Consider the following 26,334-nt stretch of genomic DNA (forward strand, 5'->3'; position numbering starts at 1 on the left):
AAAAAAAAAAACACATTATTTTCAACTATATATATGTATATATAATGTTTTTTTTTTTTCTCATTTCACCTTTACAAATTTCTTATAGTATATATATAGTGCTTCAATCGGCGTGTGTGACCCATTTCACAATGGGTTCCTCGTCGAAATCTAGCGTAGACGTCGACAAGGTGCCCTATAGTAATGTAATGCGTGATAGACGACTAGCAGCGCAAAAGAATAGATGGCGTATGCCCAGGGCAACTACTTTGATGATTCCAGCTACCCTCTTATTCGCGATTGGCGGTTTTTGTTACACTTACTGGTGGAATGATAAACGGTCAAGGGAAGGTCCTTGTATTGATTGTAAACGGCAGCAGGAAATAATGGAAGAGGTCTATTTTAAGAAACCAGCTGTTCAGAAAGGCTACCGGTTGTAAGAATGCTAAAAGAAAAAAAGAAAAAAAGGATGAAAAACATCCGAGACGGATATATTCTGTAACTTTCCAGATAAGTTGCACCGCCAGAAGAATAGGATATCCTTTTTTTATTATTTTTTGAAAGATACATTTTATTTTTTTCTCTCCTTAATTGTGGTTCTCTCTATCTCTCTGTTACCATGCTCTCTTTATTTTTTTTTTTTTTTAATATGTTCTCTTTATCATTTTTAGTGTCAGTAAGTGTTTGTGTGCGTTGCGGGTGTGAGAGGTGGATAGGTAACTGCTTCTCACTACATTTCCATCAAATCGTACAATTGTAGCATATCTTAACAATAGATTCAGTTTTATTATTATTATTATTATTATTATTATTATTATTATTTATAATTGTTGTTCTTGTATTTTTGTCTTGTAGAGAATGAGCGACACTCTTATTGCGCAGCTAGAACACGACTTTCGCGCGATTGAGCAGTCAGATCCATCGCTCGCTGATGGATTCAAAGTGGTGTATGATCGTGAAGTACCATGCGAATTACGCCCAATGCGTGGCGGAAGCGCAGAGTCCGGTTCATTAGAAGGTATGAAAGTAAAAGTGCTTTCCTTCGGCGATGATCATAGTCTCTCTGCCATGCGTGTTGAGTTGACAAGTGAGTCCGATTTGTTTTTTCACTATACGTGTGTTATTAACCACGCCGGATTCCTGCGATTGCGTGAACACCAGAGCCTCGTCTGTGACTTCCCTGATTTCTTAATGACACTACTGAAAATGTTCAATCGCTGTATTCGGGAACCGCAACGGTTTATTATGGTTCTTCTTCTTGACGAGAATGGTACCGCCAATATGGAGTTTATAGAGAATCTCGAGTACAAACTCGTCGGTGTATTGACACTCCCGTTTCGGGCATCACCACCAGAAGTGGTGCGGGAACAGATTGGATACCGCTACAGCGCTGTTCGTGCGCGACTTGCGTTACTCACCGCCCAGCTTAAAAACTCAAATCTTGTGATGAAGCCACGGCAGTAGAAAAGTAAGTAGTGAACGCAACAGTACAAGAAAAAAAAAGAAAGGGAGAAAAAAAAAAAATGCTTGAAAATGATGATGAAGAATATGTTACTGAGACGAGTGATGAAGAGGAAGAGAGGTGGATGTTGTTTGGAAAGAAGAAAGAAGAGCAAAGAAAAATAATTATGATATTGAGATGAGTCCCCCAGAAAGGTGAGAAACACAAAATGAATGACTGGGTGGTCAAAGGAATTATAAGGAAGAAAAACCAGACGAAGAATATAATAAAATAAAAGGCCTAGACAATATATACATATATCTATATTAGACCTTGTTCCCTCTAAACCTCTTTGTTTCTTTTGTATCGGTGTATCGTGACCCCCCGCATATGGGGTGAAGAAGACATGATTCCCTTTTTTTTCCAGTTTTAAGGGTCTTCATGAAGTGATTTTTGCGCCACATTTGATGATGTGCCGCAGTTTATCTCCCTTGTGATTTTTTGGTTCCTCTGTTGTTGTTTTTTTTTTTTTTTTGGTTTACTTTTTTCCTTCGATGTCTTTATTTCACTTCCTTGACTGTCATTATTATTGTTATTTATTTATTCCTCTTTCTATTGCACTCCTTTGTTAGCGTTGTGTATCCGAATAGAATAAAGAAGATGCGACGTGGCTGTGTTCTGCAGACCGCCGCGGACCGCACCGCGCGGGCCCTCACGCTGCCGCTGCTGCTCGACACTGTGCGGCGAGATCCCGGCATGACGGCTGTGTATTACGCCAACCGCTACTTTGGGCGGGAGCGGCAGATGGAAGTGACGCGGCTGCTGTGGGGCGAACTGAAACTCTACGGCCAAGTCATTATTGACCGCATCGACGGGCCGGAGGAGCCACCGCGGTGGTACCCCGTCTTTTCACTGCCACGCAAAATGCACAAAATACGTCGCCACCGCCCGGAAGAAGAAGACCTCAGTGTACTGCAGCAGGGAATAGAACACGGAAGCTCAACACCAGCAAAGATGACAGGAGAAGGAGATAGTGAAGCAGCCGCTTCATTATCAGCCGCAGCAGAGGATGGTATTGTTAGTCTTGTTCAGGCAATGCCAGGACATGATATTCAATTCTACATTGGTGAGCTTTCTACAGCTTTGCAACCATATGCTCCAACAGCGTTTAGACGTCTCCGTGAGGCGGGAATAATAACTAGGGAACAAACACCACAGGGTACCTTTGTCTGGAGATAAATGAATACTTTTCTCTCTTCTGCTATCGGAAGAGTGTGTACCTTTCTATGTTTAAAGGTTCTCTTTAAACAAAATAAAACAAACAGCAAAAGAAAAAGAAAAAAAACCTTCTCGGAAGAAATCTAAACAAAATTTCTGTTATAATCATTGATAGTTATTTTTTTCTTGTTGTGTTTCTTTTCTTTTTTTTTCTTTTTGCATTTGCTTTTGTAGGAGTAGAGGAGGAAGGAAGAAAGGAAGGAGAGTGGGAAAGCGAGATCATGCATGACGTTGATGGGATTTCGCAAAGGGATGAAGGAGAATTCGGTAGCTGTTCGGGAAGGGTTTATTTATTTACTGTGCGATATCCGCCACTCTTCTTGTATATTATATCAGTAGGACTCCTGATATATCTTCTTACTGGGAACATTAACGTGGCTAGCGTGAATGAAGTTTCTGCTGCAGTATTCTTTTGTTTTCTTGCTGCCCGTACACTTCGTGGAAGTTTGCATTTCCTCTGGCGTGAGCGTGGTCGACGAACGTTCTCACGCATTACGGCTTTTACCACGCTTAGAGCTCCTTCAGCTCTTGGGAGTCGAAGTGCTGTTTATATGATTCTAGCCGATATTGTTTTGCTTCCCATCTTATTCGCATTCTCAGCTTTTCACAATGTTGGCGTCTTCAGGAAAATTGACAATATCATATTTTATAACACTGTAAGTGTTTGGTTTGGTGGAACTCTTGGTGTAATCAGTTTATTACTATCCCTAATTCATGGGGTTGTGTTACTGCCTATGGACCGCATGGATCCATACCGTTTTGTGGGACGAATGGAACTTATTCCTCGTATTATTGCACCTCTTAGTTCATTTCTTGGAATACCAACACTTGCCATTATGACTGCCGCAATACCATGTGAAGGGGAGATGATGCGCTTTCTTGGGCAACATTCATGTTTGTCATCCTTACACCGATGGTGTGTAGGTATTGCATATGTGATGTTATTATTTTATTCTCTCTTACAGGATGTTGCGTTAAGCTCATTTGCCCGATGTGGTAATGCACGAAGTGATGAAAGACGTTGTGATGGTTTAATGTTGCAACTGATGCTCTTTCATCGTCTCATTTATCTCTTGATCGCCTCTCTAGCAAGAAACCCTATTTGGTATCTCATTGCTGCTTTCATTTCTGCTTTGATTTTTATTAAGGTCATGAAAACCCCATTTGCCGCATCAAAGGTTATGGATGATTTGACGAAAGCCTCATTGTTGCTTTGTTTTGTGAGCTCTTTTTCTTGTTCACTGTTGCTTGTATTTCACCCCGCACTTACCTCTTGGATTTGGTTTTCTCTCTGGATTCTCTCGAGCGGTTTCCTTCTTGCCGCATTCGCATATGAATATGGCCTTCAAATATTTGAAAGTGGGGATGATATCTGGGTCTTTGACATTTAGTCGTAAGAGTTACTGCTTTCTTATGTTGCACAATATGATTTGTTCAAATACACCCATCTTTATCACCCTTCTCTATCTATTCTATCCATCTTGTAGTCTCTGAATCCCAATTTCAGTATCTCACAGACATACATGCAAATAGTTTCTTAATTATTCTCCCTTTATTACTAATATTCTTTGATATTCCTCTCAATATGGATTGATAGGGGATGGGGTCTTTATTTGTTTATATATAAATATATATATATTTTTTTTTTCCTTTTGCTGTTTTTTTTTTTTTTTGACTTTGTGTATGTGTGTGTGTGTTTGTATGAAGGAAGCATGAACGCGGTGGCCCCACCTGTTGTAAACATCGATACAGCGTTTGTGTCAACTCCGATAAGCGCAGATGAAACTCCTTCGCCCATGTTGACGTCTGCCGTGACGCGGTCGTGGTCTCACGTTGATAGATGGATGCTTTTTGCCACTTTAGGTGCCACGTCCTTTGCGTACTCCTTCTTTGGACATCCACTTTTTCTCGCCGTTACTCGGCAGCAATATAGTACAGGGCGTTTGACAGTGCGGCAGGTATTGCAGGAGATGTACGCACATTATGGTGTCAGGGGGTTATTTCATGGAGCTGGAATGGTGATTTCCGGTACTGTTATTAGTGAACTCGTATATTATCTTATTGTTGAATATGGAAAAGAACACTTTCCATTTCGTACATCAGAGCAGCGTAGTCTTGTAGGGGGGTTTGCGGCGGATGTTGTTTCTGGACCTCTTTATAATCCTTTTGCTGTGATATCACAGGTTCAAATGGTAGCTGGCAATCGGCCTGGAGAACCCTGCTATAGGAGTGCATACCAAACAACGAGAAGTATTATTGCAGAGCAGGGATGGAGAGCACTATTTCGCGGTACATTATTAACTTTGATGGTCTCTCCTATTACAGGAGCCTGGTGGTTAGTTTATGAATTCTTGAAACAACGGGCATATAATATTCTTGAATGTGCCTCAATGAAATCAAGTCTTACTGTTCCATTTGGACTACGGCATAGACTTCCTTCTGGATGCACTTCTACTACAGACAATGTCATTGTTAACAGTGCTGTAGGAGGAGTTTCTAGTATGGTGATTGGTGTAATTATGAATCCTTTATATGTTTTGCGTCTTCGACTGCAAGTAAATAAGGATGTAGGAGACAGACTTTTTCCTGTAATTTGGGTAATGACAAATATTTTCCGTCGGGAAGGTTTGCGGGCCTTTTTTAAAGGTATTCATGCAAACCTTTTCATGGGGGCAATAGGCGGTTGCGCGTTTGGTATGACATATGAGGGAGCGAAAAAGTTCTCTGACATCACAGAAAGAAGTTCTACGCCTGTTGATGCATTAAGTATGATATCAAGTTAGCGCTTCTACCAGGAATAATGTGAAAAAGAAAAGAAAAGCAAAAAAAAAAAAAACAAGAAAGAGGAAAAGATTAGATCTATATATATATATATATATATATATTTATGTATATAGGTCTACTACACAAACCCAACATGTGTCACTTGTTGGGAGGTGTTTCTCTAAGAGGACTCTTTTCTCTAGAAGAAACGGTATATTGTGTAGGGTTTGAAAACGTTATATATTGACAAGTGGAGGAAAAAGAAGACGAAAATTTGAGCGTACGTGTGAGTAACGGGAATTATACGCGTTGAGGAAAATACATCTGCATATAGCAGATCTCTGTTGGAACTTTATGAACTGTTTGTTAGCGTCTAGCTAGCCTCTCCAGAACTTAGATGTAGGGAAAATTGGAATGGGGAATGCATTGAAGGGATGCGATAAATGGAATAGAGGGAAGGAGTGAGATACAATCTCGGAATTTTCCTTGCCGAAACAATGAAAGAAAGAAAGAAAAAAACTTATATATTTATATACCCAATCCACCGGATAATATGTGTACAAAAGAAGAAGGGCGGAGTTGTAGTATTTTCTCCCTTTTCCCTTTCCTATTGTTTTTGTTTCTTTTTTTTTTGCGTGTGTGTACGAATGTGCATATTTAAATATGTGTTAATGTTTTTCTTTTTTATATTGTTATTTTTTTTTTTTTTCTAAGCCGTTAGAAAACGTCGGAAAGGAGGAGGAATGCTGTACCACGGTTCTCACCCTGAGCATCCCATGCAGATGCTCAGGCAGCCAAGTGCGGGTGTAATGTGTTCTATTTGCAAGGCGTGCGCCCACCCATCTATGGTAGAGTGGGGAAGTTGTACACAGAAGGGATGTCACTATTTCCTCTGTTTAAAATGCATAGAAATTGACGAACAGCTGTTTGATACACCGCAGGTAATTATCCGCAATCCAGTTTTATCTCATGAAGATATGGGTGTCTGCCTACGCACACGTCCACGTGGCAACGCACACATCTTATGTCCTCTTTACCCTGCGAGGCTAATGGTGGCTGTTTCCAGTGCGAAGGGAAGCATTGACCCAAGCGAAACCTATTACCGATTGAAAAGCGGTGGATGGGTTAATGCTGCCCATGTTGTCCGTGTGATTCCATCCCAACAACTTATTGAAGAACTCGCTAGAACTCATCTACGAACAGCAGATAGACGTAGTGAAGGGTTTATGCCTCTTGAAGATGTTTTTATATGTATTGAAGAAAGTTTTCGCTTAATGGATGAACGATCTCCGTATGGTCCTATTATGGCCTCACTTACGTTCCTTCCACTTATTCAATATTCTTCTAGTTTGCACTTAATATCACCAGAGGAACGTGTCGCGTTTGTTCGTGCATCGTTGGGATTTGTTCACTATCTTTTTCATTTCGTACTGGATGAAGTAAATCATTGGTTAAATAATGTGGATCATAGAATTAAAAGTACTGTGTTAACACTTTACGTGGAACTATTGCGAAATTCACTTGCCGTAACACGTGATGTAGCTGCATCTCAAACATTTTCATTACCAAGTGAACTTGGACCGCTGGTAACACAGACGGCTAAAGCTGCTGTTGCTTTAATGCCAATTGTGGAGTGTGGAACCCCATCACAAGGTGACCCAGATGAAATTATGCAAACACGTTCCGTTGTAACACGACAAGTGGATCTTGCAGAAGAGCAAGCATGGTTATTTACTTGTTGTCGTAATATGGTAGAAATGGCAGGTTGGTTACTCTTACACACACCTTCCTTTACATATGATTTTAACGATATTCATCCTCTTCGTGTAGCTATTTCAATTATCCCAAAATCAGAAACCTTAAAACGAATATTGTGTCAAGTTGCAACCAATGCTTTGGAACGAATGCCTTGTCTACAAAATAAAATTCATGATTTGGATGTACTTGAAGTAGCTATTTCACTTGCTGCCAAATCGACATGCGCAGAAAGTCAAATAGCAGTATTTAAACTTATTGGAGCTATTGCTCATAAGTCTCCACGGAATATAATGCAAATAAGTTCATTGGTTATTACACCATTATTTCAGTTGGCTAAAAAGGCATTAAATACAGTAGTAGCTAATGGAGCCTTTGAATGTTTTGTAGAGTTAAGTTATAATGACCCTCGGGTGGACAGTTCCCGTTTAGACTCAGAAAGTGAGGCATTAATCTTTCCTGTATGTACTGCAGCCGTTCATCCTAATGCAGCACCATATCAGATGATGAGTGTCTATGAATTGGATATGCACCGCATGGCCCTTTGTGAACATTGTAGAATAACACATCCACCAGAGAATGCTGTGCCTGTTGGTGAACCCCAATTTGCCTACTTTCGTTGTCAATGTACGTGTTGTATACACGAAAAGGTACCAAATCCACTTCCTCCTGCTAATATTCCATCTACCCCGGCCATTCAAGAAATGATAAACTGTGGTATTTCACAACTGATGCTCCATTGGCTTCATCGTAGTGAATCAGCTGTGGCCAACAGTGTTGGACGTCTCTCACTTAAGATTTCAGTGCCGATGGAAGTGACTATAGCACTCTACCGTGCATTACTTAAGCAAACACTTATTGGCTACAGTGATGCCGCATTCGCCATTGCCGCCCATTCACATCACCCTGCGGTACGTGAGATGCACCGTGAGCACCCGTACGCCGCTATATCGCAGTATCTCTCATGTCAGCCCGGTTTTCTTCGCTCTACCGTTATCACAGATGGAACACCTGGTAAAGATTCATACTACGATGATACTGACGGACTCTCACCATCGCCAGATGTCACAGGGAAAAAGAGTGATGTGTATGCATTATTGCCGTCTGGAGTTTCTCCTCCTCTCGTTGATCTTTTCACTGGTCCACAGAAAATGTACCTCAATGACGTTCTATAGAGTTTGGGGTTAGTGGAGGGAGGATGATTAAGAGATGCAATGGCTAAAAATCGACGATGGGTGTGGTTTATTGAACCCAAAGTATGCGCCATAGCCGTCACGGTTGAGATTTTTGATATCTGAAGGGAGGTTTCTTTTTTCTTTTTTTTTTTTATTGGTTGTGATTTTTTTTTTTTTTTTTCGTTTTTTTTTTTCCGAGGGAGGGAAAATGGGAGGTTGGGTATAGGTTTACCATTGCATACGTACACACATATGCAGACTTGTCGAAGAACGGAGGTCTCTTTCTTAACCCTACGCTTATTATTATTATTATTATTATTATTATGGGTATGTGTGTGTGTGTGTTTTGGTATTTCGTGTGGATACTAAAAGGAAATGTCTGGTGTTGTGTGAACTTCTTCACGCCCGTGACACTTAATTGTTTCTCACACATAGACGGGCTGGGGGTTTATATCGCGCGAAGAATGCGTGATAGGGGGAAAATATTTCTCTGTTTCTCCAAGGTGAATCTGTACATAAAAGGCGATGCATATTTCATGGTATTTATTATTATTATTATTATTATTATTATTATTATTATTATTATTATATTTCGTCTTTGTGATAGCAATATGTCACGTCTAGAGGCTTCCCATACAATTGGCGGAAGGGCGAGCAGAAATTATGGTAGGTGTTGTTTGCTGCGAGTCGAGAGCGAGATAGACTAAAAGAAATTGATGGTAATTTTCTTGTTCTCGGGGAGGGCAGGCATTGTTTTTTTTTTTTTTTTTCATATCTTACGGTGTGTAATAGAGGGGGCGAATGAAAACAAAAGAAAAGGATGGAATGAATAAAGGCAGTCGTAATAATAAAAAAAAGAAAAAAAGACGCTAAGGAAAGGTCTTTCATTGTGTTGAATTTCCCCCCAACTAAATGAAACTAAGGTAATGTTTTATTTTGACGCATAGAGAGAGAGAGAGAAGGACAACAAAAATAAAAAGAAAGAGGTGAAGAAAGTGGGAGTTGATAGGGTGGGGAAGGAAGAAAAAAACAGAAGAGTGGGAGGTGAGTGGGTTAGCTCGCGTGATGTCCACAGAAAAAAAAAAAGATTTTTTTTTGTCCTAGTTATTGTTTGGTCCTTGAATGTCCTTCTTTCTCTGGTCCATTTTCTTTTTTTTTTTTTTCCTTTTCGCCATTGGCGTTCTTTTCCTGTTATACCCAATTTTGTTTCTTTGCTTTTCCCCAATTCTCTGCAATGCACTTGTTACACTCTACTACTATCGTCTCTTCTTCTTCTTATTTCACTGCCGGTAAGCCACACGACGCGCGGTGCACATATATTACACATATATAGAAGGATAGAAAAAAAAAAAAAAGTGAGTCGAAGAAAAGATAAAAAGAGATGCTGCGCACAGAAACAGTGGACCCGGAACAGGAGCAGCGCATCGCTGAGCGCCGGCAACGCATTCAAAAACGAATGAACGACGCCAACGGCGACGGCAATTCGCAGGTGCAAAGCGCCACTGTTTCCAACGCCCCAGCGGGCCGCGGGGAGGCCTCCGTCACCGCCGCCCGCCACGAGATGGCGGATGTACTCGGCGGTGCGCACAGTGCCGTCACGAATTGGGAGGTTGCGATTGGCGCCAATGAGAATGACCACCGCGAGCGTGAGGAGCAGGCGCTGGAGGAGCGTCGAAAGATGCGACGCGCCGAGTTAGATGAGAATGAAGTTCGTCAAGGTGCGATTGAGCTCAAGTTTGAGTCACTCTATAAGCTTGATGTCCCACATGAGCTGCACAAGGCACTTAATGAGCAACGGGAGCAGTGTGGAGAAGTGATTGCCGTGAAGGATAAACTTATTACGGCGTTAAAGCAGCAGTTAGAGGAACGTGAAGAGGAGTTTGTCGCATCCCTTCGACGTGATGCGGAGGATGTTAATAATCTTGTAAATGAGATGCGGGAGCAGACGGCAAAGTATCTTGATATGTATAGTCTAAAACTACGTGAGGTTGAAAACACGTATGAACAGGAACGAAAAGATTCTCTTATGCGGTGGGATGAAGAAATTTATCAATTAGTGAAACTGCGTCGCACACGTGAGACGGAATACCGCAAACGGCGGGAAGCAAAAATAGCTGAAGCACAACAGAGCATTGCAGAGAAACATCGTGAAAACTGTGAAGAGTATAATGATATCAAGCGAGAACATCTACAAGAAATTCATACTCTTACAGAAGAACTTGAACGTTGTAAAGCGGAGTTCTTGCTTAACGGTGAACGACTAAGTTATAACTTACAAGTATTGCGTGAACGAGTAAAGGAGAACAAAAGTGCTCAGGCATTGCATAAACGTAGACTTGCAAGACTGCAGGATACCCTCAGCTCACTTGTGGCCCGCTACGCTGAATCTGAGAAAAAATACCAACGCACTAATAAAGACCTTACCGCCCAGTTACATCGTGTAGCAGATCAATATCGTGATCTTCAGAAAAAGTTTCAAAAGTTTGAGATGTCAGATAAGGAGAAGTATCGTCAACTCTGGCGAATGCATGAAGAAAAAAATATACAACTTGTTCATAAGTGTCTTCAAGCTGATCGTGTCCTCTTTGAAGAAATCCTTGGTGTGCCGTGGAATCCACCAGAGTTAAATTACTGGCCTTCAGATGATGTGGGTAATGCGGCAGAAGAAGAAGAAGAGGATGTTGCCAGTAGTGATGAAGAAATTGAATTATCAGAGGAAGCTCTCATGTTACTTGAAATTCTACATAAACAAGCGCCTTTTATTGAAGATGAAAATGTACGTACGGCAATTCAACAGGTACAAGGAACCTCTGAAGAGCGTGCTGTGGTAGAATCTATTCTTTCTACTCTACAAATACGTAAGAATGAAGAAATGGAAGACATGATGGAGTTCTTTACGGTGGGTATTGGAGAAGACGCCACGGCGCTTATTCGCCCACAGGAAGCTGTTCGTGCTCTCTCAACATTCCTTACGGAGCGACAGCGTAAGTTGCAGTTACAGCGAGAAACTCAAATACGTTCAGCAGAGAAGAACAAACAGATTGCTAAAATCAAACAGGAAGAGCGTCGTCGAACTGCAGAGAAAGAATATTGGGCTCGTATGGCAGATTCTGTACCAAAGGAACATCAACGTGTATGGGGAGCGTTAGAGAAGGGCCTTGAACGATATATTAGTCAACTTCAGCAGCGCAGTAGTTTGATTGAGCAAACAGATGCATTACGAGCTCAGAACGCAGAGTTACGTGAGTTACTTGCACAATATATGCAAAGTGATGTGAATTACCAACTCTACATTCAGCCGCAGTTACTTCTGCAGGCTCGTCCCACCCAATAAATCTTTCTAAAGAGGCTTTGGTGGATGTACAAAAAAAAAAAAAAAAAAAAAAAAAAAAAAAAAAAAAAAAAAAAAAAAAAAAAAAAAAAAAAAAAAAAAAAAAAAAAACGAAAGAAAGAAATATACGAAAAAAGAGTGGAATTTTTGCAATGATTTCATGTCACTAGAAGAAAAGATAGTGATAGTGATGGTGTGAACCTAGAAGAGTTTCTTCTTTATTCTATTTGTACCTCCGTGCCTTTTTCTGTTTATTTTATTTTTATTTTTTTTTTGTTCTCACTATTGGTACTTGTGTTTTGTTTTTCAGTAGGATACACTGACTACAAGACACAGGAATAATAATAATAGTTATTATTATTATTAGTAGAAGTAGTCTCTAATCGGCAATATATATATATATATATATTCACACGCATGCATACATACATACCAATTTAATAGGGAATAAGTACAGTAGATAGGTCCTCCACGCGATGCCCGGTGTTGCGCAGGGACACTTTACAATGTTGCAGGGCACCAGCCCGACCTCCTTCAACTGGCACGGATCCATTCCAACAGTGCAGGCAGATACAAAGTTCGAGCCAAACTTCCGCCAGTTCGATTTCTTTCTCGGCTCCCCAACAGTACCGGATGAGGCGCTGGTGGGTCGCGTGTACAAAGTACCAGACGGCGAATCCCATTGGAATATGCGCACCTTCTGGGGACAAAATATACGCTGTACACCAGTTGTCATCACAAGTATCCCTGGTGCCGCCTTTGTCAACTTCTTTTACACACGTTTTCTCAATCGGACTGGAACCTCCATCAGGTGGTCATTTTTTAAATGTTACGCCGTTATTTTTGCGTGGAATAATTTTACAAAGTTTTTAGCACGGGAACGATACTTTCAACGTGACTTTCAGCGAAATCAACTGTATTCCTTTGATGAAGTGCGGGACCAACGTGACCGCCAACGTGTTCGTGAGGCATTGTACGAGAAACAATTCGTCAAAAATCCCGTAGCTGAGTACCGCGTAAAGGCGTGGCAAGTAGCTGAAAGGTTTGCTTAGTATGGTTTTCTTTCTCTCTCTCTCTCTCTCTCTCTATATATATATATATATATATATATATATATATATATATTTCTTCTGATTATTTTTTTATTTTATTTTTTTTTAGTTGCCGATGTTGTTGTTCTTGTTCTTGTATTTTAGAGGTAGATCGGCTATTCGGGTGGGGATGTGGATGAGGGTGAAAAGGGAAAATAAAAGAGGGTTGATAGTGGAACTTAGTAGTGTAGTGGAGTCTCTGTAGTGTGTATTATGTGCCCTGGTGGTTGAGTCAGGTACACCAGAGTTTATGTTTGTTTGTGTGTGGAGAACATCTGTAGAGATCGTCTTTTATTATTATTATTATTATTATTATTATTATTATTATTATTATTATTATTATTAGTTTTGCTTTTAGCGTTTCAGTTAGTCCCTCCTGTGAGTGAGAAAGGTTTTGGATGTGTGTGTCTATATGTGTTTGTTCATCTGCACCTGTGCATACACCCTAATGTGTTGTTAGTTTTGTAGGGTACTCTGGATGTAACAGAATTTATTTTTTTTCCTTTTTTTTCATATCCAACAATATTTTTCTTCTTGTTGTTATTTTTTTATTTTTTGTTTTCTTTTAGTGAAAGGTATCAACTTCACAAAAGACAATAGGACATTATGTCACTTTCTTCTTCTTCAGCCACATCTTCTTGCGCAAACAAACGGGAGGTACTCAACCGGGTGAAAGAGATTCTTGAAAAGTATGTGCAGTCGAGTGTGATTGACCGTGAGGACATTAAGGACCTTGCGAAGAAGTCTACAGAAGCGGTTACCCCACCAGCCGCCGTGGAAGAAGTTAACCGGGCAACTCTACAACAACTGATCACATTCCTGCAGGAATGCAACACAGATGAGGCGGTGATCTCATCTGTCCGTGCTGACTTGGAGGCACAGACCTCCGCTATTGCTCTTGCAGCGAAAAAAGACGAAGAACGTGAGGGGCAGAAGGGCAACTCGGCACCTGCAGTCCCCGCCTTTTCACTCTCATCCTTTCAAGAGCGAATGGCAAGGAAGAAGGAAGAACTCCGCCGTCAGCGTGAGGAGGCGTTGTCGACTGTAGAAGAGACATCGCGTGCCGATGCCCCAGTCGTCACCGCAACATCCACACCAGCAACAACAACAATAGCGAGAGGCACTACAAGTAATGCGCCGAGTGTGTCGGCGGACGAGGACGAGCCGAGAGTTCGTCGGCACAAAGTGGAGGTGGCGGCGCCGGTGCCTGTTCTCCTTCCACTGCTGCACGACGAGGCAGATCTCTACGCCGGTCTGGTCGCAGACACCGACACTCGTGGACGAGGTGGGTGGCAACAGTGATAATAGCAATAACCGAAACATCACGATATACACTTGTGGGAAGGAAAAGGAGTTAAGGGGGTGTAACTTGCAGTGTGACTGATGTGTCACTGTTTGTTTTCCATTTGTATGTCATTGACTAAGGTGAGGGGATGTGTGTATTTGTGTTCTTTCTGTGTATATTTACAAACAAGAAGAAATATATATATATATATATATAATGCTCTGTGTTTCTGTCTGAGTGAGTGAGTGAGTCTCGGTCTCTGCACATTATTGTTATGCAGAGGTGAGATTGATATCACGCACGATTATTTAGGAACAAAACTTATAAAATCATCCCCCGCTTCTGTGTGTATTGCGTGGAGGTTTTTTTTTTTTTTTTTTTTTTTTTTTTTTTTTTCTGTAGTATAGCAACACGAAGGAGGTAAAAAAAAAGAAAAAAAGAAAACTCCGGAAAAATACAAAAAAAAAAAAAAAGAGAAAAAAAAAACCGAAGAACAGAAATAACAATCAATAGCAACAACAATAGAAGAAGAAGAAAAATCATGAGTAATGTGTAACAAGCAAGTAAAAACGAAATAAAACAGACAAAGGTAGTCAAATGACCTACCACGGTAGTGGTGGGAGGACGCAAATGTGGCGATCCACCCAGCTGAGTGGCAATCTCCTGTGTGCATTCCCAAATGACCAGACACTTGGGAAGTGGAAAACAAGAATTAGAGAATGATGGGAATCGTCTCCCAGTCAAAAAAAAAAATAATAATAATAATAATAACAACAACAATGCCCAGATGTTTGCCCCCTTTTTCCTGCTAATGCTGCTGATTTGAGGGGTAGACGTCAGTGTTTTGCGGTATATCAAGCGAAAAGGAGGAAGGAAAAGAGCTCACCGACAATCATTACTAATACTACTATTAATACGATGAGTAGCTAGTATTTCTGGTTATAATAAATGGCAATATTGCTGTACCACCAAAGGTGGGATCCGTTTGATGGACCATACTTCTTGAAGTTTACACTACTAACACCCGAAAGGGGAAAGAAAAAAAAAACACAAAAAAGAGAAAAATATATATTGTTAGAATATTTTTGGAGTAATGAGTAAAACCTTTCTTTTTTTTTTTTGCATGCTGGATTCTGTTCTATTTTTGTTTTGTTTTGTTTTGCAGTATGGAGGTTGACTAGAACTTTACATAGAAAAGGGAAAGCGCCAAAAAAAAAAAAAAAAAGACTTATTAATTATGGCTTGGACGTGCTCAGGTGTTTCAAACCAAGCAATGGTTCGAAAATTGGAGCTGGCCTCACTGATCTCTACGCCAGCTGTCATTGACGCATTCCATCGCGTGGATCGTGGGTGGTTTGTGTCAGATTACCATAAGGGCATGGCGTATAATGACTCTCCACTGCCCATTGGGTATGGTGCTACTATAAGTGCACCCCATATGCATGCCATTATGGTTGAAATTCTTGCCCCTTATCTTCTTCAACCGGAAGGAAACCAAAACAAAAGAGTATTGGATATTGGTAGCGGTAGTGGCTACCTGACGGTTATTCTTGCTATGCTATGCGGTCCTGGGTCACAGGTTATTGGTGTGGAACATGTGGAGCAGTTGCGACAACGATCATCGGATGTGGTCAAAAAACATTTTGCTCAGTGGGTAAACGAAGGCCGTATATCATTTATCAAGGGTGATGGTAGAGACATTTCAAAATTATTTCCCAATTCTCAAAGTTCATTTGATGTTATTCACGTCGGTGCAGCTGCTGCAAGTGTTCCCCAAACTTATTTTGATTCACTGAAACCTGGTGGATGCCTCGTAATACCGGTGGGAGAAGAAGATGCGACACAGTTTCTGCGTATTTACAGGAAAGATCTCAATGGAAAAGTGGAAATGAAAACACATGGACGAGTGCAATTCGTTCCTCTGACTTCCCTGGGGCATCAGATAAGGCGTCAATAATATAGGAAGTAAGGGATACTTTCATTTGTATTTCTGCTTTTATTATTATTGCGTCTAGATATGTGTGTGAAACAGTTTTTATTTTGCTTTTATTTTATTTTTTTCTTTTTCGGTTATGCTTTTTTTTTTTTTTTTCCTTCTTTTAGTCTATGCTGATCGGTTGCTTCAATTAGTTTCACAAATTACTGTTCGTCTTCATCTACATAAATATTGTTTCAGTGGAGCAGGGCTAGATGGGGTTCTCCAGTATGTGTGTTTGTGTGTGTGTGCGTGATGTTGCGTCCGCTGTGCTCTTGGCAGACTTTCGGCAACCATTCCTCCATTCTATCCATTCCCGATAGAAATGCACTCACTCTCATCTGCATACATGTATGTATGAATGAATTTTGATTTTGATTTTTTTTTTTTTCTTCCTTTTTTCTCTTTCTCCTTATATTTTTTTTTTCCCCCCTATTCGCCACACATATGAATGGAAGTGCGATGGACCGGGACGACTTTGACTTCCCGCCGGATCCTGCCGCGGATGAATTCGACCTGGGCGGCGATGTTCTCGAGGGCGTCCCCCTCCGCACGCTCTCCAACAAACCGATCGAGGAGCTCCCGCCGACGGTGGTGCCGACGGAGCTGCAGCAGCGGCCGATTCGACAGTTGCTGCAGGGCGGCCGGCGGCAGCGCCAGCGACGGGAGCGGAGTCCCCCGCGCGAGTCGGCGGCGAGCACAGCGGAGGAGGACGCGGGATCGGCACCTCCCGCCGGGAACAAACGCGCCCGCTTCGACTGGACGGAGGAGGAGCTGCGGGAGTTCTACACGTTCCTCTCGCAATACGGCACGGACTTTAATGCCATCGCCGTCATGTACAATGGGCGATCGCGGGCAGATGTGAAACGGCTGTATCACCGCGAACTACGCCGTCGCCGCAGTGATGTGCGGGCCGCTTTGGCAGCGCGAGAGGCGATTGATCTCGGCGTATTCCGAGCCCGCCTGAAGCGCCGCGAGGAGGAACGACAAGGGCCCGCCCGCCGTCTAGACCACGACGAGGAAGAGGCGCTGCGGCAAATAGAGGAGGGACTCTTTGGAGAGCAGCACGAGGAAGCAGACGCCGAATTCAACTTTGACACCGTGGTGGATGAAACAAATAATAAGGAAGAAGGAGAGCAAGAAGATGAAGGAAGAAGAAGAGAAGAAGAAGAAGAAAAGGGAGAGGAAAATGGGGAGAGAAGGAAATCTGGGGCTCCGTGTGCTGTTTCACCCCTGTTTCCTACAAATGAGTATGACTATGATGAGTTTAACTGCGAAGTTGGAGATGATGCTAATGATCAGTATGGTGGTGGGGGTAGGGGTGGGGGTGGTGACAACGACAATAACAAGGATAAGGATAAAGATAGCATTCCTCTGGCAGAAGTCGAAACGCTGAAAACTACTAAAGAGGGCATAGATGGAGGACATGTTGACGAAACCTTTACAGATGATCTCGTAGGGCTCAATGATTCATTAGATAACGATTTATATCGCTTTTGAAAGAGGCATCAGTCTTTTTTTTTTCTTTGTGTGTGTACATGTGAGCTTCTTTTGGAGGAATGGCAAATATATATACATATATATATACATATATATTGAACATGATAGAACTTTGCGAATAGACTCCCGGTACTCCATAATGTGTCATCCTTGTATCTTCAATTGCTTCTCTTTTTAAAGTCAGTATTTTTTCTTCTTCTTTCTTTACTTATTGTTCTTGTTTTTTTTTTTTTTTTTACTTTACTTTAACATGCACATACCACGCCCCCCACGTTATCTTTTACGCTTTTTTTCCTCCTTTATTGTTATTATTATTGAGTTCTTGCTTACATAAAGGGATAGGATGCAACTCTGCTATAGTTGCCAGCATGCATTTCCAGTCTCCACACTTTCTCCTTGCGTCTTTAGTGACATAATCTCCCACCGCTTCGAGGAAGTGCACAGAATCGTGAGTGAGATGGAGAAGAGAACTCCAGAGGAAAACCACAAGGTTGTAAGACTGCAGGCTGCACTACGTGAGCTTTGCTCAGCAGTAGACCAAGAGATAGGCGCCCTGAAGGAGTGTAAGGCGAATCTCGAAGCTGCAAGGCAGCGAGATCGACAAGAACGTGAGTTGGGTACGCAATCCTGTCCAGTAACTGCACATGGAAATAATACTACTATGAATACGCAAACTGCAATACATAGTCCTACTCGGCCTAGTCATACTAGTTTCAGTCCCAGAGCGACTTTCAATGGAACAGTACCGGTATATAAACTACGCAGGATGAACTCTGCGTTAGAACTGGTGTCTGCCAGCATATATTCCGTTTTAGAAAGTTTGGCAATTCGTACTAGAGCAGCTGTTGCATTGTTATGGTTGCCACCACCAGGCGTTGTATCTACTGAACTTGTGGCACCCTTTGTGGTAGGAAGAGATATATCCAAACTCCGTAACTCTGCCCCATACCGTGTATCTGAGACATCCGTCCCATGTGCTGTAAGTGAGACAGGAATTGCAGTAAACCTTAAACCAAAACTAGGGATGAATGAACCTAGATTATCAGAAAATGCCCCATTAATGGATTTAATTGATTCATCTAATGCTGCACAACTTCTTGTTCCAGTATACACACGATACGGAGAAGTTCAACGATCGGTCCTTGGTGTGGTACATCTTATTGGGACCCCAATGTTTCCATCTCCTTTTAATGCCCGAAATGAAGAAATGGCAGTACAGACTGCTTCAACACTCTCTATTATATTATCTTCTTATCATGAGACAATGGGTGGAGAGTGGGCAAATCGCATTTATGACCCATCACTTTTAATCAGTGCTTCTGCCTATCAAAGTACTCTTGATATGCGAAGTAGTCAAAAGGCGTTGGATGACTTTGCTCCACCATCGACCCTTATATTCCGCTGTGTTAATGAGCGAAAGGAGGACGAAGATGCCCGTGAGGTGATAAAAGCGCTACGACATGCCATGGTAAAGCGTGCAACTCCCAAAAAAGCAGTCTGGTCTATCAAAGATTTACATCGATTTGCTACAAACATGGAAAATAACTGGGTAACTGCTCTAAAGAGTAATAGTGAAATGGAGAGACGAATGGCTACCCTAGAAGAAAAAGCTCTGCGTGTTGAATTAGAAAAGGGTCGACCAGCTACAGTATCCTCTTTAGGACAGGCTTCCAACTGCTTTTCTGAATCTCACGCTCAGCAACTACCATCTGCTGGGTGTTCTAGTCCATTATCTGGTACTTTGCCCTCAGTGGTTGACAGGAAAGCTGTTTTGAAAGCAGAACAAATTGAGGAAATTGAGATCACTGCCTTGCGACGTTTACATAGCATGGGAGTTGACACGACACCCTTTCTGACACAAAGGGAAGTTGATAATGTATGATACATTTGATATTATGTAAACCTGATATCTTTGTCTTTCTATGAGTTTATATATATATATTATTGGTATTTCTCCTTCCTCTCTTTTTTTTTCCACCTATCTGTGGGAATTCTCTTTGATGGGATTTGTTTTTCTTCTTTTTTTCAGCATTTCCTCAAGCACATTGTTCTTTCTTTATCTGGACTTTTAAAACTTTTTTCTTTTTTCTTCTTTCCTAATAGTTTTTTTTTTATCAGTGTATATACATATATATATCTTCTACCAAGACCTGGCTAGGGGTATATATATATATATATATATATAAGGAAAGAAAAAAGGAATAAGAGGCGCCGATAGACTAAAAAAAAAAAAAAAATCATAATAATAATAATGCGGTTATCAAATGCCCCACCACCAAAACCTCGGGGTTTGAGGTTTTATGTTACTAAAGTAGTTACCATCATTATCTGTTCCATCCTGGTGATGTATTCCCGATTGATTGAAGTTATGTTTCGATCGCGTAATATTATTCAATCTGTCATGTGGATTTCATATTTTTGTTACGCAATGTTTTTCTCCATATGGTTCTACACTGCCTTTTTCGTTCAACCGAAACACCCAAACTGGGGTGAGACGCACAAGCATATAGTACATACTGCGACGGCTGCAGTAAGTTTAGGAGGTCTTCTCTGGACCATTGCAGTGTGGCCTGTTTATCATATATGGACCTTACCACTGGGATTTGTAGTGCTGACATTATTCCTTGATATCGTCGCGCTTATCCCATCGTTTTCGCGAAAATCAAAGGAGTGATAAAATAATCTTTACGTGATGATTGGATCATAAAAAAGAAAATGAAAGATATTCTTATACACATCGGATACGAATTGGATACTTGAAATTGGTTGTGCCTTGTTTTCTCCTGTTGCAGAAACTGTGTTATTGTTGTTGGGTTCTTTTTTTTTTTCTATTTATTTCTTTTTATCTCATGCATTCTAGTGCACCCCCTTTTTCTTGTGTTTTTTTTTGTTTGTGTATTCATATATGAGTTTCTACTTCACGAAGGTTTTTTTTAATTATTTGCTTTTTTCTTCGGTATTGTCCTGCCTTCTCTTTTTTCCTCCGTTTTTGTTGTTACTATCTTCACGAGTCTGAGGTTCTCATTTGCAAAGCCGTTTCGTGTGAGTATGAAGACAATTCAGAGCTCCTCACGTGGCCGGGGGGCGGTGCACTCACGTGGTGGTCGTGGAAGAGGCCGAGGCGATGCGCGCTTCGCCGCTCGCTTCACCGATCCGCGTTTTCAAGTCTCCCGCCGCGGTGGTAGGGGCGGTAATAACTACAACAAGTATAACAAGTACGACAATCCACGTGATGCCGCGCTTCGGGATCCACGATTCGCCAAACACCTACACAAGATTGATGGAGGTTCAGAGGAGTTTGATGATGAAGAAGAAGACGAAGACGAGGAAGATGATGATATCTCTCACAGCGGTAGCAGCAGCGGCAGCCACTCGGATGATAATCAGGAAATCATGAACGTAGTTGATGGAGAAGTGGAGGATCTGGAAGAGGAGGCGGCGGCTTGGTCTGCCTCTGATGTGGAGTTTGTTGAACCACGCCGTCGTGTAGCTATTGTGAACTGTAGCTGGGATCATATACGAGCGGTGGATCTGTACGCTATTCTCTTCTATGCTCTTCCACTGGGAGGACAACTTGTTGATGTTTCTGTTTACATGAGTGATTTTGGTAAACGCATGCTAGAACACGAACGTGTCCAGGGTCCGGATCTGTGGGATAAAAAAGAAAAGGCGGAAGATGAACGTGATACTTCAAAGATCTCTGAAAAAGAAACAGCTGACAAGCCAACCGATGAGGATGACCTCCGTCTTCGCAAGAATAACAATAACAATAAAAATAAAAATAATAACAATGATGACGATGATGATGATGATGATAATAATAATAATAATAATAATAATAATAACAATGATGATGATGATGCTTGGCAAGATGATAACATTGCGATGTTGGAGGAAGAAGGAGAGGATGGGGAATTCTTTTCCCAGGGGAAGTATCGCAAATATGAGCGGGATCGTATGAAGTACTATTACGCTATCGCCACATTTGACTCTGCAGAGACAGCCGAAACTGTGTACAAACAGTTGGATGGTATGGATGTGGAGGCAAGTGGTGTGGTGCTTGACCTGCGCTATGTGGACGATGATGAATCATTTGAGAATCCCGTAAGCCGCGCCGATCGCATTCCCGCGAACTACAAGCCGCTCGCAGCGTTTAAAGCTGCAGCACTTTCACAAACTCGATTTCGTATTTCATGGGATCAAGATGATGTTTTCCGTCATCGTTCCATTCGTGATAGTTTCACTGGCGAAACCGCAGATGATGATCTCGCGGCGTACATTGCACCACCAGATTCATCCGATGAGGATGAGGTCGATGATGGTGGCAAGGGTAACAACGCCAATGATAAGGAAAAACGCATTCGGGAGAAAATGCGAATTCGCAAAAAGTATGCTGCATTGTTAGAGGAAATTGGTGGTCTCCCACAGGACTATGAACCCAGTGATGAAGGGGAGAACAACAACGACAACAAATTTGGCGATGATGAGGAGGATGAAGACGAAGATGATGATTCCCTCAACCGTTTCAGTGATGTTGAAATGGAAAGTGAAGAAGAAGAAGATGAGGATGAGGATCATCATAGTGATGGTGAGGTTATGGGAGACATGGAGGCCACCCTTGATTTGGATGCAGAGACAAAGGCAGCACGTCTTCAACGTGAAACTCATATAAAGCAAATGATGAAGTCTAGCGATCTTGGTACCAAGGCGGAGTTAAAGTACAAACTTCGACGAAAAGAAATGCGGAAAGCAAAGAAGGAGATGCTTGAACAGGAACGTGAGGCTGAGGCGGCGCAGTTGCAGGCCGATCGTGAGAAACGACGACAGGCACTGCGCGAGGCTCTTGGCACGGACGACATGGGCGCCACGCACGTGAGCGGTAAAGAGAAGCGGAAGTTGCATGCGAAGGCGGTCAAACAACGCGCGGCGGCGGAGCGGGAGGCGAAGAAAAAAATGCGGGCGTCGAATGCACTCGGCGTCACCCGCGAGGTGCGGGAGGCGCGGCAGCAGGAGGCCGCGAAGGCCGCAGCCGACGCCATTGACCCGCGCTTTCAGAGCAAACTGCTCGCGGACCCACGCTTTCATCTGGATGTCGCGCAGAAAGACAAACGGTCAAAGGCGGAACTCGTGGAACTTGCGGCCACCGTCGCCACAGCACGTCAGTCGAAGCGGCAGCAAGAGGGAAAGAAAACAAACACCGACGACGCAATGGAATATTTCCTCAACAGACCAGGAAAGAAGGCAAAGAAGGAGAATCAATAAAAGAAGGAAAAAAAAAAAAAAGAAAAAAAAAAACAAAACAGAAAAAAGAAAATAGCACATACCAAAGTGCTCAAAATACGATTAATTTGGCTCTATGGTTTTTCCACTAAACGAGCAAAAAGAAGGTGATTTCTTTTTTTTTTTTTTTTCACAAAAAAAAATAGTAACAATATATGTTTCTTTATTTATCCTATTATTCTTCTTATGGAGTGTTTTTTTTTTTTTTCTTTCGGTTTCCTGTTTTCTTATTCTTAGTCTTTCCTGTAGTGTCTGTGTTAATGACAGAAGAGGAAGAAGAGGGGGTGGAGTTCACAAAGGCGCATGTGGCGTCTCTCATCGCCTCCCGCGATATTGATGGTTTGACGTCATTTCTGCAACGTTTACCGCCCGGCCCAACACTACAGTCACTCGCGGCCTTCGCAATGCGAGGAGAACTGCCAGCACAGAGTGATGAAGCCTCTTTAGTGTTGCTCACAAAATTACTTAACAGTGCAATGCAAACAAACAGCTACGCGACGGTGGAGACAGAGTGTATGCGAGGACTCGCACTGTATAAGTCGCTCGCCATGAAACCAGAGGCAAATGTTGTAGTGAACGAGTTTCTTCATGCCTTTGCTACACTACTTGCGGCACGACAGCGCTTCACAGAGTCCTCGCAACGATTTTATGATTTATACATGCGAACCAAAGGTCTTTCTCACCTTCGTAAAGCCATAGTGTGTGCCATTCAGGCAGATGCAACTGTAACACGTTCGCGACTCTTGGGATTATTTTACAAGGATGAGAATGCGGTATTACTTGGGGAGTTGTACACGATTTTGGGTCGTGCACATAATTTTCACGTACTGCGACAGAGTGATCTACAACGATTTCTCCCATATGTGGAACCTTCACCCACTGCTGTTGCCGCAGTCACACGAGCCTTTGTTCAGCATAACCTACAAGCTGTTTCTCGTGTTTATTACAATATTGGTTTCGCAGAACTTGGATTACTTCTTGGTATTACTGCAACAGAGGCAGAGAGACTTGTAGCTCAAATGGTGACGGAGCGTCGCTTAGATGCGCGCCTCGATCAGACCACAGAGACTGTTATCTTTGCTCAGTCAGATAATGCATCTGTTATGGCAGCATGGGATGCAAAGACTACTTCAATATGTGAGGAATTAGCCCATGTAGCGGATCTTATCGTCAGTCGTCACCCTGAATTCAATGATTACCTCTTGCTTAAATGAGACATAACATCACCGAAGAGCAGAAAAAAGAAAAAAAAAAGTAAAGAAGTGCGTATATGAGTCTGTATAATTGTTCTTGTGTCTTTGATTGCGTGTTAGTCTAATCCAGAAAGAAAGAAAAAGAGAGGGGAAAAAAAAAAGAATATTCTCCCTCTTGATGTAATAATGATAGTTATTTTCTTCTCTTTTGTTCTGTGATTCCTTTGTTTTGAACACCATATTATTATGACGTTTTTTTATTCTTTTTTTTTTTTTTTAAGTTTCTATGCCTTGGACTTGTTGGTTATTGGGACCAAGTAGTTTGATGATGTCTCCGCAGAATTATGTGGATATGTCCCACAAGTGGAATATCTCTGTTGCCATTGGCGTTGTCATCAGCTCCTGTATAGTTTCATTTAATGCGGTGAGGGAGAGACGTCAAGAGCATGCCATGCGTCTTGACAAGCTTATATCAGAGGGACTTTCAATTGAGGAACTAATATCAGAAGGTTTCACAATTTCGGAACTCCGCAGTTACGGTATTTGGCCTGAAAAATATTATCCAAAGAAATCCAAGGAAAAAATGTATGATGTGGGATTATTCTCCAACCATTCAGATGAACAAATAAAAGGAAGAAGGACGTCATCAACGTCATCACCAAGCGGTGTCTCTTTTTCTCCATCCAGTGTAAAGTTCGATCACGTGTGGGCAAGAAGTAACAGTAATGGCATAACATCAGGGGAAGTGTCAAGCTCTTGTGGTGTTGAATTTTATACTACGATTGGAAATCTTACCGCAAGTATTGTTAGTAGCTTTACGATGGAATCTGCTTTCTATCGTTTCCCTGTCGAGTTGAAGCGATACATTCACCACGATGGCTCGATGTTAACACTCGTCGCGGAAGATCTCTCTGCTACGAGGGAAAACATCACAACAGAGGTATACAAGATGAAATGTATTGAACGGGTGCGGGCGGTGGCGGAGCAGCAGCAAACACATTTTAAAATACGGTATGATATTCCTGCAAGTACTGTTATAACGACCATTATGGAATGTTTCGTGAATATTTCCACAGGACCTGCATCGATGGTTACTGCCGTATTTTTTTTAGTACAGGACCATATGGGTTATATTATTCAACTTCAAACGCATGTAGACGATTATGAAGCCCGTCTCGCCGATATTTGTCGAACTTTGCAGAGTGCTAAAATAGCGCCCATTCCCCGTCAGCCCGTTGGACAGCAAGAACATGCCTTGCTGTCGGGCATGCGAGGAGAGGTATTTCTTGTTTCTCTTCCCCTACACTTCATAGTAACTCGCACAACAATAGGTAACACTCTTGCATTATGTTACCGTCATTCAGATGAATGGTCAGGCCAAATCCTCACGTGGGAGCCGGAACTGAAAAGTGAACAAAAAGAACACGACGATGAGGTGTATGTGTTAATTCCTGATAAACTATACCTGGTATCATATTGGCACTCGGGTGGTGCTACCCATGTGAATATCATAGAAGAAGTAAAATTGCTACTTGCAGAGATAAGTACTACGGTGGTGGCAGAGGAAAATAGGGATTTACCAACAAGTCGGTACGTTTCAAAAGTGTTAGAGATGCCATTACCTCCTATTGATATGTTCACCACATGTGTGTGTAATCATACAACTGATCCCTTTGTCAACCTTTTCTTGGAGTCAGAGGATAAAGAGATGTTTGAATTAGAAGTTGGTACATTATCTCTTACGGAAATAACTGACTTGCCGTTATTAGTAAATCCACTTTTTTCACAACCTCCCCTTCAGCGGATGGGAAGCGCAGCTGGAGGAAAGGTTACTGTGATGTTTGTAGGTGAAACTGAAAATGGTATGACACTTCATATTAATGCGCTACAGATTACCTGCGCCAATATTTGGTTTGTCGTAAAATGTTTACACACTACTAAGAATGAGATGCCAGATGCGCTGCGTCGTTATATTGAATTCATTATTGACGGATTCTCATTCTCCGTCGTTGCGTAATGTCCCTCTAACCCCTTTATCCCTCACCTTTCCCCAACCAACCATCCAACCAACCCTCTCCCCCCTCCCAAGTGTACAAAGAAAACGCACATATACATACTAAAAAGGTATGTTTTCATTACCGAGTGAAGTTGGGTGAAGTTTTATCATCGGAGTATCAATAGAGCTCGTTGTTGTTTCGCTATTTCTACTGATTTGTCGTACGCTGCACATATCTCCTTTATTATTATTTTTTTATCCCCTTTGCTTGCGTTTTTTTTTTTTTTTTTTT

General features: G+C 41.9%; 16 protein-coding genes across 16 annotated transcripts; all 16 read left to right on the plus strand.

The window, feature by feature from the left end:
- Window positions 1-44: 44 nt before the first annotated feature.
- TM35_000341480 (uncharacterized protein) lies at window positions 45-419 on the plus strand (the record flags this gene model as incomplete). Its single annotated transcript, XM_029029046.1, has 1 exon — window positions 45-419. One exon carries the CDS (start codon window positions 45-47, stop codon window positions 417-419), a length of 375 nt encoding a protein of 124 aa, XP_028879602.1.
- Window positions 420-837: 418 nt separating this feature from the next.
- TM35_000341490 (uncharacterized protein) lies at window positions 838-1,443 on the plus strand (the record flags this gene model as incomplete). Its single annotated transcript, XM_029029047.1, has 1 exon — window positions 838-1,443. One exon carries the CDS (start codon window positions 838-840, stop codon window positions 1,441-1,443), a length of 606 nt encoding a protein of 201 aa, XP_028879603.1.
- A 637-nt stretch (window positions 1,444-2,080) lies between these two features.
- TM35_000341500 (uncharacterized protein) lies at window positions 2,081-2,659 on the plus strand (the record flags this gene model as incomplete). The annotated part of the gene is made up of 1 exon (XM_029029048.1): window positions 2,081-2,659. The coding sequence occupies one exon, from the start codon at window positions 2,081-2,083 to the stop codon at window positions 2,657-2,659; it is 579 nt and encodes a 192-aa protein (XP_028879604.1).
- Window positions 2,660-2,919: 260 nt separating this feature from the next.
- Window positions 2,920-4,089, plus strand: TM35_000341510 (uncharacterized protein; the record flags this gene model as incomplete). Its single annotated transcript, XM_029029049.1, has 1 exon — window positions 2,920-4,089. The coding sequence occupies one exon, from the start codon at window positions 2,920-2,922 to the stop codon at window positions 4,087-4,089; it is 1,170 nt and encodes a 389-aa protein (XP_028879605.1).
- Window positions 4,090-4,410: 321 nt separating this feature from the next.
- TM35_000341520 (uncharacterized protein) lies at window positions 4,411-5,481 on the plus strand (the record flags this gene model as incomplete). The annotated part of the gene is made up of 1 exon (XM_029029050.1): window positions 4,411-5,481. One exon carries the CDS (start codon window positions 4,411-4,413, stop codon window positions 5,479-5,481), a length of 1,071 nt encoding a protein of 356 aa, XP_028879606.1.
- A 723-nt stretch (window positions 5,482-6,204) lies between these two features.
- TM35_000341530 (uncharacterized protein) lies at window positions 6,205-8,391 on the plus strand (the record flags this gene model as incomplete). The annotated part of the gene is made up of 1 exon (XM_029029051.1): window positions 6,205-8,391. The coding sequence occupies one exon, from the start codon at window positions 6,205-6,207 to the stop codon at window positions 8,389-8,391; it is 2,187 nt and encodes a 728-aa protein (XP_028879607.1).
- Window positions 8,392-9,772: 1,381 nt separating this feature from the next.
- Window positions 9,773-11,725, plus strand: TM35_000341540 (coiled-coil domain protein; the record flags this gene model as incomplete). Its single annotated transcript, XM_029029052.1, has 1 exon — window positions 9,773-11,725. One exon carries the CDS (start codon window positions 9,773-9,775, stop codon window positions 11,723-11,725), a length of 1,953 nt encoding a protein of 650 aa, XP_028879608.1.
- Window positions 11,726-12,198: 473 nt separating this feature from the next.
- On the plus strand, window positions 12,199-12,774 carry TM35_000341550 (uncharacterized protein; the record flags this gene model as incomplete). The annotated part of the gene is made up of 1 exon (XM_029029053.1): window positions 12,199-12,774. The coding sequence occupies one exon, from the start codon at window positions 12,199-12,201 to the stop codon at window positions 12,772-12,774; it is 576 nt and encodes a 191-aa protein (XP_028879609.1).
- A 645-nt stretch (window positions 12,775-13,419) lies between these two features.
- On the plus strand, window positions 13,420-14,115 carry TM35_000341560 (uncharacterized protein; the record flags this gene model as incomplete). Its single annotated transcript, XM_029029054.1, has 1 exon — window positions 13,420-14,115. The coding sequence occupies one exon, from the start codon at window positions 13,420-13,422 to the stop codon at window positions 14,113-14,115; it is 696 nt and encodes a 231-aa protein (XP_028879610.1).
- Window positions 14,116-15,335: 1,220 nt separating this feature from the next.
- Window positions 15,336-16,055, plus strand: TM35_000341570 (protein-L-isoaspartate O-methyltransferase; the record flags this gene model as incomplete). The annotated part of the gene is made up of 1 exon (XM_029029055.1): window positions 15,336-16,055. The coding sequence occupies one exon, from the start codon at window positions 15,336-15,338 to the stop codon at window positions 16,053-16,055; it is 720 nt and encodes a 239-aa protein (XP_028879611.1).
- Window positions 16,056-16,520: 465 nt separating this feature from the next.
- TM35_000341580 (telomere-binding protein 1) lies at window positions 16,521-17,573 on the plus strand (the record flags this gene model as incomplete). Its single annotated transcript, XM_029029056.1, has 1 exon — window positions 16,521-17,573. The coding sequence occupies one exon, from the start codon at window positions 16,521-16,523 to the stop codon at window positions 17,571-17,573; it is 1,053 nt and encodes a 350-aa protein (XP_028879612.1).
- A 343-nt stretch (window positions 17,574-17,916) lies between these two features.
- Window positions 17,917-19,455, plus strand: TM35_000341590 (uncharacterized protein; the record flags this gene model as incomplete). Its single annotated transcript, XM_029029057.1, has 1 exon — window positions 17,917-19,455. The coding sequence occupies one exon, from the start codon at window positions 17,917-17,919 to the stop codon at window positions 19,453-19,455; it is 1,539 nt and encodes a 512-aa protein (XP_028879613.1).
- Window positions 19,456-19,824: 369 nt separating this feature from the next.
- Window positions 19,825-20,247, plus strand: TM35_000341600 (uncharacterized protein; the record flags this gene model as incomplete). The annotated part of the gene is made up of 1 exon (XM_029029058.1): window positions 19,825-20,247. One exon carries the CDS (start codon window positions 19,825-19,827, stop codon window positions 20,245-20,247), a length of 423 nt encoding a protein of 140 aa, XP_028879614.1.
- Window positions 20,248-20,621: 374 nt separating this feature from the next.
- On the plus strand, window positions 20,622-22,835 carry TM35_000341610 (uncharacterized protein; the record flags this gene model as incomplete). Its single annotated transcript, XM_029029059.1, has 1 exon — window positions 20,622-22,835. The coding sequence occupies one exon, from the start codon at window positions 20,622-20,624 to the stop codon at window positions 22,833-22,835; it is 2,214 nt and encodes a 737-aa protein (XP_028879615.1).
- A 278-nt stretch (window positions 22,836-23,113) lies between these two features.
- TM35_000341620 (uncharacterized protein) lies at window positions 23,114-24,067 on the plus strand (the record flags this gene model as incomplete). Its single annotated transcript, XM_029029060.1, has 1 exon — window positions 23,114-24,067. The coding sequence occupies one exon, from the start codon at window positions 23,114-23,116 to the stop codon at window positions 24,065-24,067; it is 954 nt and encodes a 317-aa protein (XP_028879616.1).
- Window positions 24,068-24,332: 265 nt separating this feature from the next.
- On the plus strand, window positions 24,333-26,063 carry TM35_000341630 (uncharacterized protein; the record flags this gene model as incomplete). The annotated part of the gene is made up of 1 exon (XM_029029061.1): window positions 24,333-26,063. The coding sequence occupies one exon, from the start codon at window positions 24,333-24,335 to the stop codon at window positions 26,061-26,063; it is 1,731 nt and encodes a 576-aa protein (XP_028879617.1).
- Window positions 26,064-26,334: the final 271 nt, after the last annotated feature.

The sequence above is a fragment of the Trypanosoma theileri genome (assembly GCF_002087225.1).
Source record: "Trypanosoma theileri isolate Edinburgh chromosome Unknown TM35_Tth_34_V1, whole genome shotgun sequence".
Lineage (NCBI taxonomy): Eukaryota > Euglenozoa > Kinetoplastea > Trypanosomatida > Trypanosomatidae > Trypanosoma > Trypanosoma theileri.